The 14006-nt window shown below is 38.8% G+C and overlaps 1 protein-coding gene across 18 annotated transcripts in view; it reads right to left on the bottom strand.

The window, feature by feature from the left end:
* The window catches only part of Nek11 (NIMA related kinase 11), a 295994-nt gene that overhangs the window by 210262 nt on the left and 71726 nt on the right, over positions 1-14006 (bottom strand). For 17 of the 18 annotated variants that reach the window (XR_012443113.1, XR_012443114.1, XR_012443115.1 and 14 more), the window contains one exon: positions 9824-9942. Coding sequence is in view for 15 of the 18 variants with exons in the window: in XM_074059137.1 (XP_073915238.1) it covers positions 9824-9942 (119 nt within the window). In the remaining 3 variants the exon portion in view is untranslated. Of the gene's footprint in view, positions 1-9823; positions 9943-10056; positions 10549-14006 lie in introns of those variants that run through there. The other variant, XM_074059134.1, reaches the window with a different exon arrangement.

The raw sequence follows: 14006 nt of genomic DNA, 5'->3' as shown, positions 1-14006 counted from the left end.
ATTTCAGACAAACAGGACACAAATTATAAAATAAGCATAAGTTAAATTATTAAAATCATAAAGCAGTTCATAGGAAACATGAGACAGAAGCACCAAGAAAGCTGTTGCTGATTTAAGAAACTACCAAATAGAATGTGCAGGGGAAATGTGATTACTGAAATGGATCAGTAAGTGTTAAGTCATGCTCCTTGCTATTTACTCAGTAGGATTAACTACTTAAATCCAATAAAACCTGCATGATGATGTTTATAGCAGCTTATTCGTAACTGCCAAAACTCAGAAGCAACCATGATGTCCTTCAGTAGGTGAGTGGTTGATAAACTATGGTGCATCCAAATGACAGAATATTACTTAGTGCTAGAAAGAAATGAGGTATCAACCCATGAAAAGACATGGTGGAAACTTACACTCATACCACTAAGTGAAAGGTACAACATTTGGGAAAAGGTAAAACTATAGAGAGAATAGAACCAACAGTGGTTGCCAGAGGTTAGAGGGGAGGAAGAATGAGTAGGCAGAACACACAGGATTTGTACGGTCAAGAACCTACACTGTCTGATACTATAATGATGAACACATGTCATTATACATCTTTCAAAACCCACACAATACACCAAACGTAAACTATGGACTTTGGGTGATGATGCTGTGTAAACACAGGCTCAACAGCTGTAACAAACATTCCACTCTAGTAGAGAATGTTGATAATGGGGGAGGCAATGCATGAGCTGTGTCAGAGGCAAACGGGAAATCTCTGTACTTTCTACTTTATTTTGCTGTGAGCCTAAAACTGCTCTAAAAAAATTAATAAATACTATTTTAAAAATGTAAGCAACGTTTTTGTTTTTTTTTTTTCTTTTTCTCTTATTATTCATATGTGCATACAAGGCTTGGGTCATTTCTCCCCCCTGCCCCCACCCCCTCCCTTACCACCCACTCCGCCCCCTCCCTCTCCCCCCCACCCCCTCACTACCCAGCAGAAACTATTTTGCCCTTATCTCTAATTTTGTTGTAGAGAGAGTAGAAGCAATAACAGGAAGGAACAAGGGTTTTTGCTGGTTGAGATAAGGATAGCTATACAGGGCATTGACTCACATTGATTTCCTGTGCGTGGGTGTTACCTTCTAGGTTAATTCTTTTTGATCTAACCTTTTCTCTAGTACCTGTTCCCTTTTCCTGTTGGTCTCAGTTGCTTTTAAGGTATCTGCTTTAGTTTCTCTGCATTAAGGGCAACAAATGCTAGCTAATTTTTTAGGTGTCTTACCTATCCTCACCCCTCCCTTGTGTGCTCTCGCTTTTATCCTGTGCTCAAAGTCCAATCCCATTGTTGTGTTTGCCCTTGATCTAATGTCCACATATGAGGGCGAACATACGATTTTTGGTCTTTTGGGCCAGGCTAACCTCACTCAGAATGATGTTCTCCAATTCCATCTGTTTACCAGCGAATGATAACATTTCGTTCTTCTTCATGGCTGCATAAAATTCCATTGGATTTTCTTAATCCATTCATCGGTGGTGGGGCATCACTAGATCTACCATTTGATCCAGCAATACCACTCTTGGGGATATACCCAAAAGACTGTGACACAGGTTACTCCAGAGGCACCTGCACACCCATGTTTATTGTAAGCAACGTTTTTGGAAGGTTCACAAAGCTTGCAAGACTAAACTTGGAATTTAGGGTCTGCTGTCAGGGTGAACAGTAAGGGCAGCCAGCCGTGTTAGGATCAGACCTCCTCTCCCTCACATGTGGCTTGCTGGAAACTCCCCAACCAACCCCAAAGACTGACAGAGGGATGGCTATTAACTTTATCTCCAGGTGGGTGCCAAGGATAGTTGAGCAGAAGAGTGACCTAGTCACAACTTATCTTCCTTGGGTGCCCAGCAACAGCATTCTTCAGTGACCCAAAGAACATTTTCCCACCCAGTGACCTTCCTGGTACTCTTCCACCAGCTCCCCCTATGTCTGCCCCAATCCTATGGGTGGCAGTGGGCACTAGCTCTCTTGCCAAAGACCCCCCCAGCAGGCTTTCTTTCCCAAATAAGGCCTATGCTGATGTTTAACCACCTCCTGCCTTTCTTTCTTTGTTTCCCTCCAGTCTAACATCTACCATGAAGGTCATGGTAAAAAACTAAAGCATTCAGCTGAAAGCTCTGAGGAGCTGCTGTTAGAAATAAAGGCAAAGTGTGGATCTGTTTGATCCCAAGCATGGAAGGGAGGAAAGGAAAGGAGGAAGGAAGTCAAACTAGAAATAGACCAACTCTCTAAAAGTGTGACATCTATCTTAAAATTATCTCGGTCCCTGACTGGATCAAGGTGATTTGCCTCTGCTACAACTAACAGTCATAGCAGAGGTAACATTATCCAGTATCTTCAGTGACTCACATGTACTACTCTGTATTCACTCAAAAGCTGCCAGGCATGCTAAGCAACAAGACCAAATGGCTAAAAAACAAAACAAACAATAACAACAACAAAAACACAAATAAATCCACAAGTTATCAACCTGTTGAAGTTATTCGATTATTGTACAAAGGGTTAAAAATAACTATGATTTATACATACAGAAAAAGAGGTAACAACACATGAAGAATTTCATCAGAGAACTAGACTCTACACTTTTTTTTAAAGGATCAAATTGAAATTTTAGAACTGTAACAAACAGGATTTTGCTAAAATAAAGAATTTAGTAGATATCTGAAAGCAGATAACACATAGTAGGAGATTTTAGAAAACATAATGATGGCTAGTAAAAAAATATTTTCACTGAAGAATAAAAAAAGAAAAAAACAGGTTAAAACTATAGGAAAGAATATAAAAGACACCTGAAACGTGGTTTTGAAGTTCTGATGTCCATGCAAATGGCAACATCTGTTTTGTGTTATCTTGTCTTCTTCTTCTTCACAGTTCTTCACTCACAGTGGGTATGTATTCATTTAGTGTATGTTGATTTTTAAACACTGTCCATGGCACAAAGATGAGTATTGTTTCATGGGGCTCATTCATTAATCCAAAAACAACCATTGAGTGCCCACTGCATGATATGTGCTACACAAGTAATGTACAAGATAAAGATTCCTAAGACAGGACACTGTATCCCTTAATGCTTAAAGATAGAGACGAATTTCTTGTTACATAAGAGATGGCAGAAAGGGAACACATCCATCATCACTTTATTAAAGAATTACATATAATTATGAGTGACTACTAACACAGACATTCACCTGGTATAAGGAAACATCTCTTCTAATAAATGATCACGCTAAAGTACAGGTTCACAAAATTAATACTCCTATTAGTTGAAACCAGAAATACTGGCTATGAATATAAATTATGTCATCCTTATAATTAATGATAATACAGGTACAATAATGTACAGTGGTCAGACCTCTGACTCAGCTGCAAATTCTGGATAAGGAATAGCTATAAATAGTTTATTTCATAGAGACAAAATGGGCACACAGTCAACAGGGCCTATCATATTGGGATTGTATATAAACTGAGGAATTGGGGGTGGCAGCAGGAATTTCTTTTAATTCAAGTAACTTTTACCCAAAGGCATTATGGAACACAGTATGGAGATTCCTCAAAAGATGAAACTATCATATGATCCAGCAATCCCACCTCTGACTCTTTATCCAAAAGAATGGAAATCGATGTGGTGAAGAGTTATCTGTACTTCCATGTTCACTGCAGCATTATTTCCAAAATCAAATAATTAAATTATGTCCATCAATAGATGAATGGGTGAAGAAAATGTGGTATATAAAGTGGAAGAGTACCTACCTAGCAAGTGTAAGGCCCTGAGTTCAAATCAAACCCCAGTGTCACCAAAGAAAATGTTGTACAAATATACAATGGAACACTATTCAGTCACTAAAAAGGAGGCGGTCCTGTCATTTGCAACAACATAGATAAACCTAGAGAACATTATGCTAAATTATGTAAAGTCAAATAAATCAGATACAGAAAGACAAATGCTACCTGATCCCAACTCATATGTGGGATCTTTAAGAACTTGATCTTACAGAAATAGAGAGTAGAATGGTGGTTACCAGGAACTGGGGCAATGGGAGGTGGCATAAGAAGTTAGAGAGATGCTGGTCGAACAATACAAAATTTCAGTTTGAGAGGAGGAGTGACTTCAAGAGAACTACTGTACATACAGATGACTGTGGTTAATAACAAAACATTGTATTTTTGTAAAACATTAAGAGAGCAGATTTTGAGTGTGTCATTCACAAAAGTGAAAACTTTATAAAGTGAAGGATATGTTAATTCACTAGCTATAGTCATTTCACAACATATAAATATTTCAGAACATGATGTTAGACACAATCAACACATACAAATGTATCCATCAGTTTAAAAAATAAAATTAAGACGATAATTTAAAATAAAACAGACAAAACAAAAACAACCTCTACCCTGTTTGGGTCTTCATTTAATTAGAGAATGGAGAGGAAGGGGAAGAATAAAACAGGGCACTGTAAATCTGAGCCACGTCATTTTGGTTATTCAGCCTGTGAGCACAAATTTAGGTCTGATCAACCCTACAAATCACCATTCCCACCTGGGTCTGTTTGACTCCAGAAAATGCATTTAATTACCACTCCTTCCTATCTCTGTTAATTCCCAAAGCACCTAGAGCAGCTGAGTTGTGCTTTAGTGTGTCACTGGCTACTTAATGGTTTAAACGGAGAACAACTATATGCAACAACGGAAGGTGACACAATAAGAAGGTGACTAAAGTAAAAAGGAGAAAAACAGAGGGGATGAACCAGTTCGGGTTATAATACAGATATACATAGAAATATCACAAGGAAACTCCCTGTAGAGCTATCTTAAACAAATAAAAACTTCTTTTTTACAAAAATGGAGAATAGGAGGCAGAAAAGGTCCTGTCTCGGGGGATGGTACCAGTGTGGGAAGGGAGGATGTGGGGAGAGTGTGTAGCAGGATAAATATGGTACAAATATTGTATACATGTGCATGTAAATTGAAAAAATGAGACCTAGTAAACTAAAAATATCAAGTAATCATTAAATGTTAAGGGACACCCTCAAAAAATGTCTCTATAAAAAAAAGAAGGTGATGTAAAATTTGGCCCCACATTCCACTTGTGGAGTTCTCTTGGTGTAGCAGGAACTATTGGATGTCCACTCTATGACCATTCTCCTCCTTTTCTCTCTTGACACCAGAACCCCATGACCCTTGAGAAGGTCCTGCCCTATACAACCCTAGTAAGTGAATGTGGAGGGAGTGTAAGGAATGTAAGATACCAATTCCTTTTTCCTTGTGGGTCAATTGCTTTAGATACATGGTATGACAAAATTCTGGCCAACGTTGAAGGATAATTTTCAAAAAGATAAATAATAAATATAAAACTATAAAATGAACCTACATCAAAGATTTTATTTAACTCATTAATTAAAGAGAGAACTAGTTAAGGTGTAGACCTGAGTTCAAGTTTTGAAGACCTAGGGTAGTCACAGGGAGAAACAATGGCTGGGTTCACTATGAAACTGGTAATGCCCAATGAAGCCATAAACCATGATCACCATGGTTACTGTTCCACTAGATAGAAATGGTTTACACCTCTAATAGACAAAACATTCCAGTTTAGATGGTCCCCAACAACAGAAAGTTAAGTCCAACGCTACTCTGAAAGACTTCCTAATAATCTCTTTTACCCCCCCTTCCTAAACTTTGAGAAATTTTCCTGATACCAATGAAAAAGAGGAAAGGCTGTCAGAAGCGGATAGAGACAATTCCCCTATTCTTATAGCAGAAATAAAGGGGCAACATATACCCTTTCTCTTTTCTGGACTTGCTTATTGTTGTGTGAAAGGTGGTGCGTGGTAGCATTGCAGCCAAATGGGCAACTACAAGAAGACAAGGCTGACTATAAAAGCTACCACACAAGGCGGAAGAATAACAAGAAGGAAGGAACATGAACCCTGGAGATACTGCTAAGTTAAGCAACTCTAGAGCCACCCTCTGGAGATTTCTTGTAGGGCAAAATAGCACATTCTTAATCGATTAAGTTGCTTCTGCTACTTCCAGTGAAAGGCATCTTAGGTTGATTCACTTGGTTCCTACACTTGTCAATTCTAGAGCCAAGGAGACAAGGCCAGGTCTCTTTCTGCTCCAGTGTACTCAGGGGTGGGGGTTAGAGTCCAAGGCTTTAGGATTTGGGATCCTGAGCTACAAAGCATACCAGGAGAGTAGGTACTATAACCTCAGAATAAGTAAAGCATCCAAGAGAAACTCACCTAGTGACAATTAGAGTAAAGCAAAAGATGTTACAAATAATAATGCATTATGAGCCTTCACACATTAACAATATACAATAAGTAAATCGACACTAAGTGCTTTACATAAAATAAGGCACACAATATGTTAGCAAGCAGTTTTTAGAAGTACGGGCTGGCACTACAGACCAGATACCAAGCTATTTGGCAAATGTTTTTAAATTGTAACTTTTTTTTTTTACTTTGTGTTTATAGTAAGCAAAAAAGTCTTGTCATATACTTGGCTGATACCCACTTGTTTAAAGTATGTAAAAACCAAATGCAAGACATAGCAGGTAACAAGCAATGCTAATGGTTTATATAAAAGCTCTTCCCAAAAGCGCACAGTAGTTCTCCAACTATTACCATATGTGCCCACACATTATCTACACATTGCTATACTTCATGATACCTGAGTGACCGCTGACAGTTTGTGGTCACATTCGTGCTAGCCCTTCTGTCTCTATTGTCCTCTGTCAGACCATTCTCCCCCAGCCTCCGGGCCTTTGCCAGGGGTGAAGAACAGTCTGCAGAGGCACAACCCACCCAAGGTCAGACTGTGGAGAAGGTATGGATGATTCAACCTCCATCTCCCCCAGCTCCTTTCCTTAAAGAGTTTCTGAAGTCTCAGCAACCTTTCCTGCAGGTCCATCCTTTATCTGGCAGGCTCTCAGGGTGGATCACAAACTCTTCTTGCCAAACGTGCTGGCTCAACCAATGACTCCTCTGACAGACCAGGCAGCCCGTTGCTAGTCTCTGCTGGGTGGCCCATCCTAGATTCTACAGCACTTACTTAACTTTCCTCACCTATATCAGGATGATGAGCCCACTGGGCTCTAAGTCAGCAGCTGGACCAGGTCCTCCTTATACTACTGACTGTGGCCAATACATCAAGAGAGTACCTAAAACTGGTATGGGAGTGGGAGGATTTTGTAAGCAATTGGCCACAGGACATACTCAAGAAATGGGAACCAGGAGAAAGTAAGAGTCTCTAGTAACACCCCAGACACCATGACTCCTCCCATGACTCCTCCTCCTCTGAGCTTTTCCATCTCTAAACCCGGGATAGGACACCTTCTTCCTCAATCTTATTTACTGACACAGATTCTACATAGGTCCCTTTCCTGGGAGCAACTACTTAAAACTGAGTACTTCATGCCACTTTTCAGGGGACTATTTTAGTTGGCTGGGGGACAAGTGGGTGCCTAGATGATGAGGAAGCCACCTTAGTGAAAGTGGCCCAGCCTGTTGTCTCCTCTACTGGGAAAGCAGCAAAATGAGCAAGGCCTCAAGACCACCTGCAGATGAGCTCACTGTGAGAGGCTGCTCTGTCCTTTTATCTTTAGAAACCCAGGCTAATGAACTCCCCACCTCTTCAACAGGAATGAGTTCTTTGTGCAACATTCTCAAGATAGCTTTTAGTGAACTGTGAATATTCTCAGATTTTAGCAGGAGTATTTATGTGTCTATGCCATATGCTATAGATTTAGAGTATTCAAAATATAAAAATAAACCAAATTAAAATAAGTTCAGCTTCAAAGAAGTGAGCAAAATTTTCATTTCTTCTGTAACCTCATTCCTCATAGTTTTTCCAGGGTTGACTTTATCTTATCTGCTACTATACTGTATCAGTAAGTGTTCTCCAGAGAAATAAAAACAATATATGATTTATCACTAAGAATTGGCTCATGAAATTATGGAGGCTAAGAAACCCACAATCTGCTGTCTGCAGGCTGGAGGCCCAGGAAGCTAATGATGCAATTCAGTCTCAGTCTGAAGACCAAAGAGGCAGGGGAGCCAGTGTGTAAATCCCTGACCAAGGTCAGAGAAAGACCAGATGAGCTATTCCAGCTGGAGCAGGGAAGCAGGAAAAAGGGCAAATTCCTTCTTCCCCTACATTTGTTCTACTCAGGCCCTTGGTAGATTGGATGATGTGCACTCACATTGAGGAGGGCAACCTGCTTTACTGAGTCCACCAATTCAAATGCCAATCTCACCTAGAGACACCCTCACAAACTCAACAAGAAGCACTGATTACTGCAGCCCCCCCCCACCATGTCCATTCATGTTAACAAAGAAAATTAACCATCACAGGCACTAAAATATTTTGCAGGCATTTGCAACAGAGGAGCCAAATTTAACCTTCTCACATGCATGGATTATTTCCAACTCATATGTAAGCAACCTACCCAAGTTGCAAACTATACTTTAATATATATTATATACCATGCAAGAAAAAAGCTGTAAAAATGCTGTAGAAATGAGAGTTAAGTTATAAACTCAAGTTCAAGATGTTGAGAAGCTAGGATGTTCACAGGGAGATACAATTGCTGGGTTCATTACGAAACTGGTTAATACCTGATTGAAGCCATAAATCATGATCACCAGGGTTACCTATTCACTAGACAGAAATGATTTAGTTTTCTAATGGACATTATTTACATGTGTAATGTTTCTTCAATATTTAGTAAAAAAAAAAAAAAAAAAAGAAAAGAGAAGAAAGAAATACCATTATAACTATGCACATAGCAGTCTGACAGCAGCAGCTTTGGGTAGTTTGTTAAAAGACTGATATTCTTTCATCATTGTTTGACATCATGTCAAAGATTGTTTTGAGTTGCTAATGAATCAGTAGCTATCTGTATCATCAAGCATGTGTTTCAGAAGATACATGGCAAATTCAGGATAATCGGATTATTTTCATGCTATAAGAAACCACAGATAACACATTTAAGAAATCTGACATCTGTGAACAGCCTGATCTTGGTGTGCTCTATGAATTACCACTTTTGTTTAAGTACATTACCAGGTGTTATGCCCACTGCCTAGGTCAGAGTTACCGTAGATGCTTCAGAGTATCTACCTCGTCTGTGTATAGTCACCCTTTCAAATGTGTTAAAATCATTTTAACACATTTAAACATTTAAAACATCTTGATTTTGATTTATAGGAAAATCATGAAAGGGTTTAAAATCCATTGTTGGGGCAAAGATTATAAACAAGAATTATAGACAACTGAAATTCATAGAACATGAAATACCTTCTTTACAAGGTATTTCACATCAATACTGACTTTTTGCCTGAATACTTATCTCTCTGAGGCCAAGAATATCTTCCACATCAATTATTCAGCTCATCTTGGGATGTGAACCTGGCTATATATATAATGACATATTCAAGGTAACCAAGAACTCTTTTATTGTATACTAGCACACATAACTTAAGCCTACTTTAAGAAACAATAAACTCATGGCCTGCTAAAGGTCTATGTTCAATATAAGTTTCTGTCTTGTACACAAGGCCAATTAAAATTTCTAGAACAACAAAAAAAGTTATACAAGTAAATCGTCTGCAAGTAGTCATTCAACATTTTCATCAAAAAAATCGTATCATAAAAATTATAGATGTTTAACCATAGTCACTTACCTGTCAGACTTGTTTGCTTTCAAATCAATCAAAACAATTCACTTTTCAAGGTCAGACATGACTGCTGAAGATATACCCTGTCCTCAGAAACCAGCAAACATACCTCTCATGCATGTAGTCAACTCCCAGCAACAGCTGAATAAACCATTCTATTATCTGATTTTCTGGAAAGATTTTTCCAGCTTCCTTGTATTCCTGAATTTTATAGTCCAGATCTCGACCCTGAAACAAAATAGCATAATCTTTCATATTTTTTTCAGTTAAGATTTTAAAGTCAAGCTCACTTAACAGCAGTTAACACATTGCATCCACTGTTTGTAAGAAAGTGATGTTTACCACTGCACTGTAACTGCTATTGCCAAACTCTGCCCAGGCTCCTCTGCACCCTTTTCTCAACGAGGCCTCAGGCTTGACCTCTAAAGCCTTAGACACACACTAACATAGTTTCTAACAGCTCAAGGCCCCATCCCCAGGATGACCTGAGCCCTTCCTAGTTAGAGTGCCTGCCTGAGAAAGCTCAAGGCTGCTGCCAAGAGTTTCCTGCTTGTTCGACCAACACCTAAAGATGGGGCTTAGGTCTCCCTACCTCCATGGAAGAGTGCAAATCTAACTTTGATAAGCACCAGTCAGCCAGCCCACTGGGTTTCACATGGACAAACCTGCTTTTGTAGTATTTCACTTACCTGTTGAAGATATACCCTGTCCTCGGAACCCTGCTGCTTCCTCTTCCTCCTTCCCTCGCTCCCCACCCTTCCCAAACACAGGGTCACCTCCGCACAGATCAGAATGGAGCTCAGTTCTTAAACCTATTGTCCGTAGTTACAGAATAAAATCTGTTTCAGACTTCCTTTAACCAATGTCCAAGTATGTTTATCTTTGACATCACTCTAGGACAAATCCTTATAAAGGAGAAAAGTTACCACATACCTCCAAACCAAAGTTATTTTTATTACATTATCTAAAAATGTAGTTACATAAAACCAATAATGATTTTCCTAACACTTAGTAGTTTTATATACAGAAACCTGATGTGTAGACAAGTTAAAAATGTAAGCCAATAAAATTCAAATCAGTGATATCAATTGAAGGTACAGTGTTGACATTTTGGTGAAACTTACTTGGTGCTTCCATGGTGCATTCTGTACTGACTGCTATCGGATAGATTAGTTTTGAGTGTGGCATGTCCAGACTACCATGAGCCTTGGGGTGACTGATTTCACCTTTTCTCTATTGAACTACAGCAAAACCTTCAAGAATACAGCAACTGTTGACCTACATGTGGTCCCAAACATAACATTTCAGAATTCAGTCAGCCCCTGTCCTATCACTCACAGATGTTAGGTAAAATTAATAACAATCACAATTAGGGCCAAAAACTAAGCAGGGCACAGACTGCCTGGCAATCTCTGATATAAGACTCTTTCTGACTATGGCTATGTTAATGTTCTTAATTAGTGTATAAATGAAAACAATCTTACATTCTCCTGGAGAATGCTGAAAAATTGGAGACAACTTGAAAAATATTTTCTGAAGAAAAGGATGGGTTAAATGCAACTATGTTTGGTCTTTGCAGAATGTAAAACACAGGCCCATGGAGAGTGAGAGAGGTACCTGCCATGTCCCCAAGGAGCATGAGAGGAAAACATGAAACTACTTTTTGACTATTCATGGTAGAGTCCTCATTAGAGTCAAAGGAAAGGCACTTATAGGCAATGAGGCAATCCAAGAGCAATTACTGTAATCAAACAACATGAAGTCAACTGACTAACTCACTTGCAATGCATTTTTTTATTTCCTTTCAGTGCAATGTGCAAATATTTGCTTAGCATTTTCTCTTCTTCTACACAGAGACGTAACAAGTTAAAAGGACATCAAGCATTCACTTGCAGCCTAGCTGAAGCACAGTTTGATGCTGGATTTTCCAGGCCAGGGAGATCAAAGCTTCTTGGAATTCAAAAAATACAGTGAATTAAACATTTGACTCTTTAGTTAAAAAAAATTATTTCCTTCTCATTCTCCAAATCTGCCATATATCTGCTCACTTTCTAATCCTAATGTTTACCATAATTCTGTCTGATCAGGCAAATAATACTGTCTTATGTCTATAAGATGTACAAAACATTTTTGGTAATAAATCACTGTAATATCTGTGAAGCAGACACCAGAGCTCTTCTGATGAAGATGAGAGGTCAGACACACATACAGACACACACATGCTTTTTCAGTCCCAATTTTACTTTTCTATCCAAGAGGGCTTCTAGCAAAGCTTTCTCTCATATAAAAAAGAAAACAGAAAAAAAAATTAAGAAAAAACCAATTTTCAATATATTGTTCAGATTTTCTGAATGTGGCAAAACATCCCCAGTGGCAAAAAGATAGTATGTCACCATCTCCTTTCTGAAAAGCTTCAGATAAGGAGTGAGGAGGGAGAAGAGGGGGAAAGCGGGAGGGAGGGAGAATGAAAAATAAGAAGAAAAAAGCTCCTTGATATAAGAATATTGATTACTTTTGAGGTCATACATAAGTACAGTTGTCTCTATGAATATGGCTTTCACATGTATAATTGTGTCCCCTAATGATGAGAATACTCAAATTTGGAGAAATTTGTCTGTGCTTTAAAAATAGCATGGGGCTGGGGGTGGGGTGGCAGAAGGGGCTCAATACAGGAGTTTGGGCTCAGGGCCTCGCACTTGCCACATAGGCGCTCTACCACTGGAACCACTCTGTTCTCTTCAGCCCTAAAAAAAGGTATTTTGGAGACTGGGTCTTAGTATTCAGCCCTCCTATTTGTGCTTCACTTCTTAGTTGAGATGACAGATGCACACCACCACATCCAGCCACTAGTTTTGGCATTGGGGTCGGGGGGGTCTCATGAACTAGCCCTCCCCCAATCCTCCTGATTTCCTATCAGAGGCTTGAGCCACCCACCGAATCTGGTATTAAAATAGATTCCAGGAATTTATTCCTGAACCACAATGCTGCCTTTCACTTCCTATTGTCATTTTCAATTGTGTTACTCAAAGAAATGTAAAATCTACCCTTTTCATCAGTCCACATTACATTCTTTGTGAGTGAGCAGAGTTAGGATTCCTATGAGTCACCTTGCCATATGAGGGCACACTGTCTGAGTGACATTTATGGTTCTGTCAATCATCTCTTCACACCGTCCCCCGGCCCGCCTCTCTAACCTGAGGTCTTGCACATGCTAGGCAAACACTACCACAGAGCTGCATCCCCTAGCCCCCAAGTCTCTTCTCCAATAGTGTGTAGAAGTTTTATGCCTGTTTCCTGAATTGATATTAAGTGCACAATTTCCTGTAACTACACAAATTCATCTTTAGACTACTGAGGTAAGAAAAAAAAACAAACAAGTACAGAGCCTTCAATTACCAGGCTCAAAGTGAAATGTTAAAATTATATACACAAGCTGCCCCTGGTCCTGCGGGTAGAACCAAAAGGAGAAATGTTATCAGTTCTTAGTATTAAGCAAGAGATTGTTCAGTCAACATGAAGATGAAACAGCCAAATGACTAAATTAATCAGAATGCTGGGTCTTGTACTTAAATGACTCCCCCTACAATTTTCATTTTATATATTTATCTGCAAGAAAAACTTGTTCTGCATTTGCTGTGCTCTTTAATAAATACTGTGGATTATTTTCTAAGGATTTAATTAAGGTAGACAAGTCACTCACCGATTAAGACATAAAAATTACAAAGAAAGAAATATTATTTTGTGAAACAGCAATATGAAAAGCATTTATTACTTTCTTTCTCTAAACTGTCTTCAAGTAAGAACCAAATGTTTTTGAGGAAATGTCACATCTCAGCTTAAGTGCTTATTATAGTCTCCGTAAGTTCGTTTTGTTTTCTTCACTTTGTCTTTGGAGAATATTTAATGGTTATTTTTATTGCTGTAATAACTTTAATGAAAAGAATACAGACATGATTTGAACCAATATTAATCTTGCCCTCATTCTATACTGCTGTTAAAATGCCTTCCTTCACTGATGTCACCCCTCAATGCCAATGAAAGTCTTGATGTTAACTTCTAAGGTTTCAAGTATCTGTAGCCCATACTACTATGTGGCAGGTTAGTAGAATTGCCTCAAGCCCCTATCCCAATTAACCAACATCAGAGAGCTTCGAAATACCAAGACTTTGAAGAAATAAAGAATGACTCAACTACAGTGTTCTAAACACCATCTTTGTTACCATTAAAAAGTTAAATCCTAAAAGGATTTGATTCTTAAAAAATTAATCCATTTTTAAAGCTGGCAATAGAAG

Source organism: Castor canadensis, chromosome 17 (genome assembly GCF_047511655.1).
Source record: "Castor canadensis chromosome 17, mCasCan1.hap1v2, whole genome shotgun sequence".
In the NCBI taxonomy this organism is placed as follows: Eukaryota; Metazoa; Chordata; class Mammalia; order Rodentia; family Castoridae; genus Castor; species Castor canadensis.
This window is presented reverse-complemented; position numbering and strand designations above follow the sequence as displayed.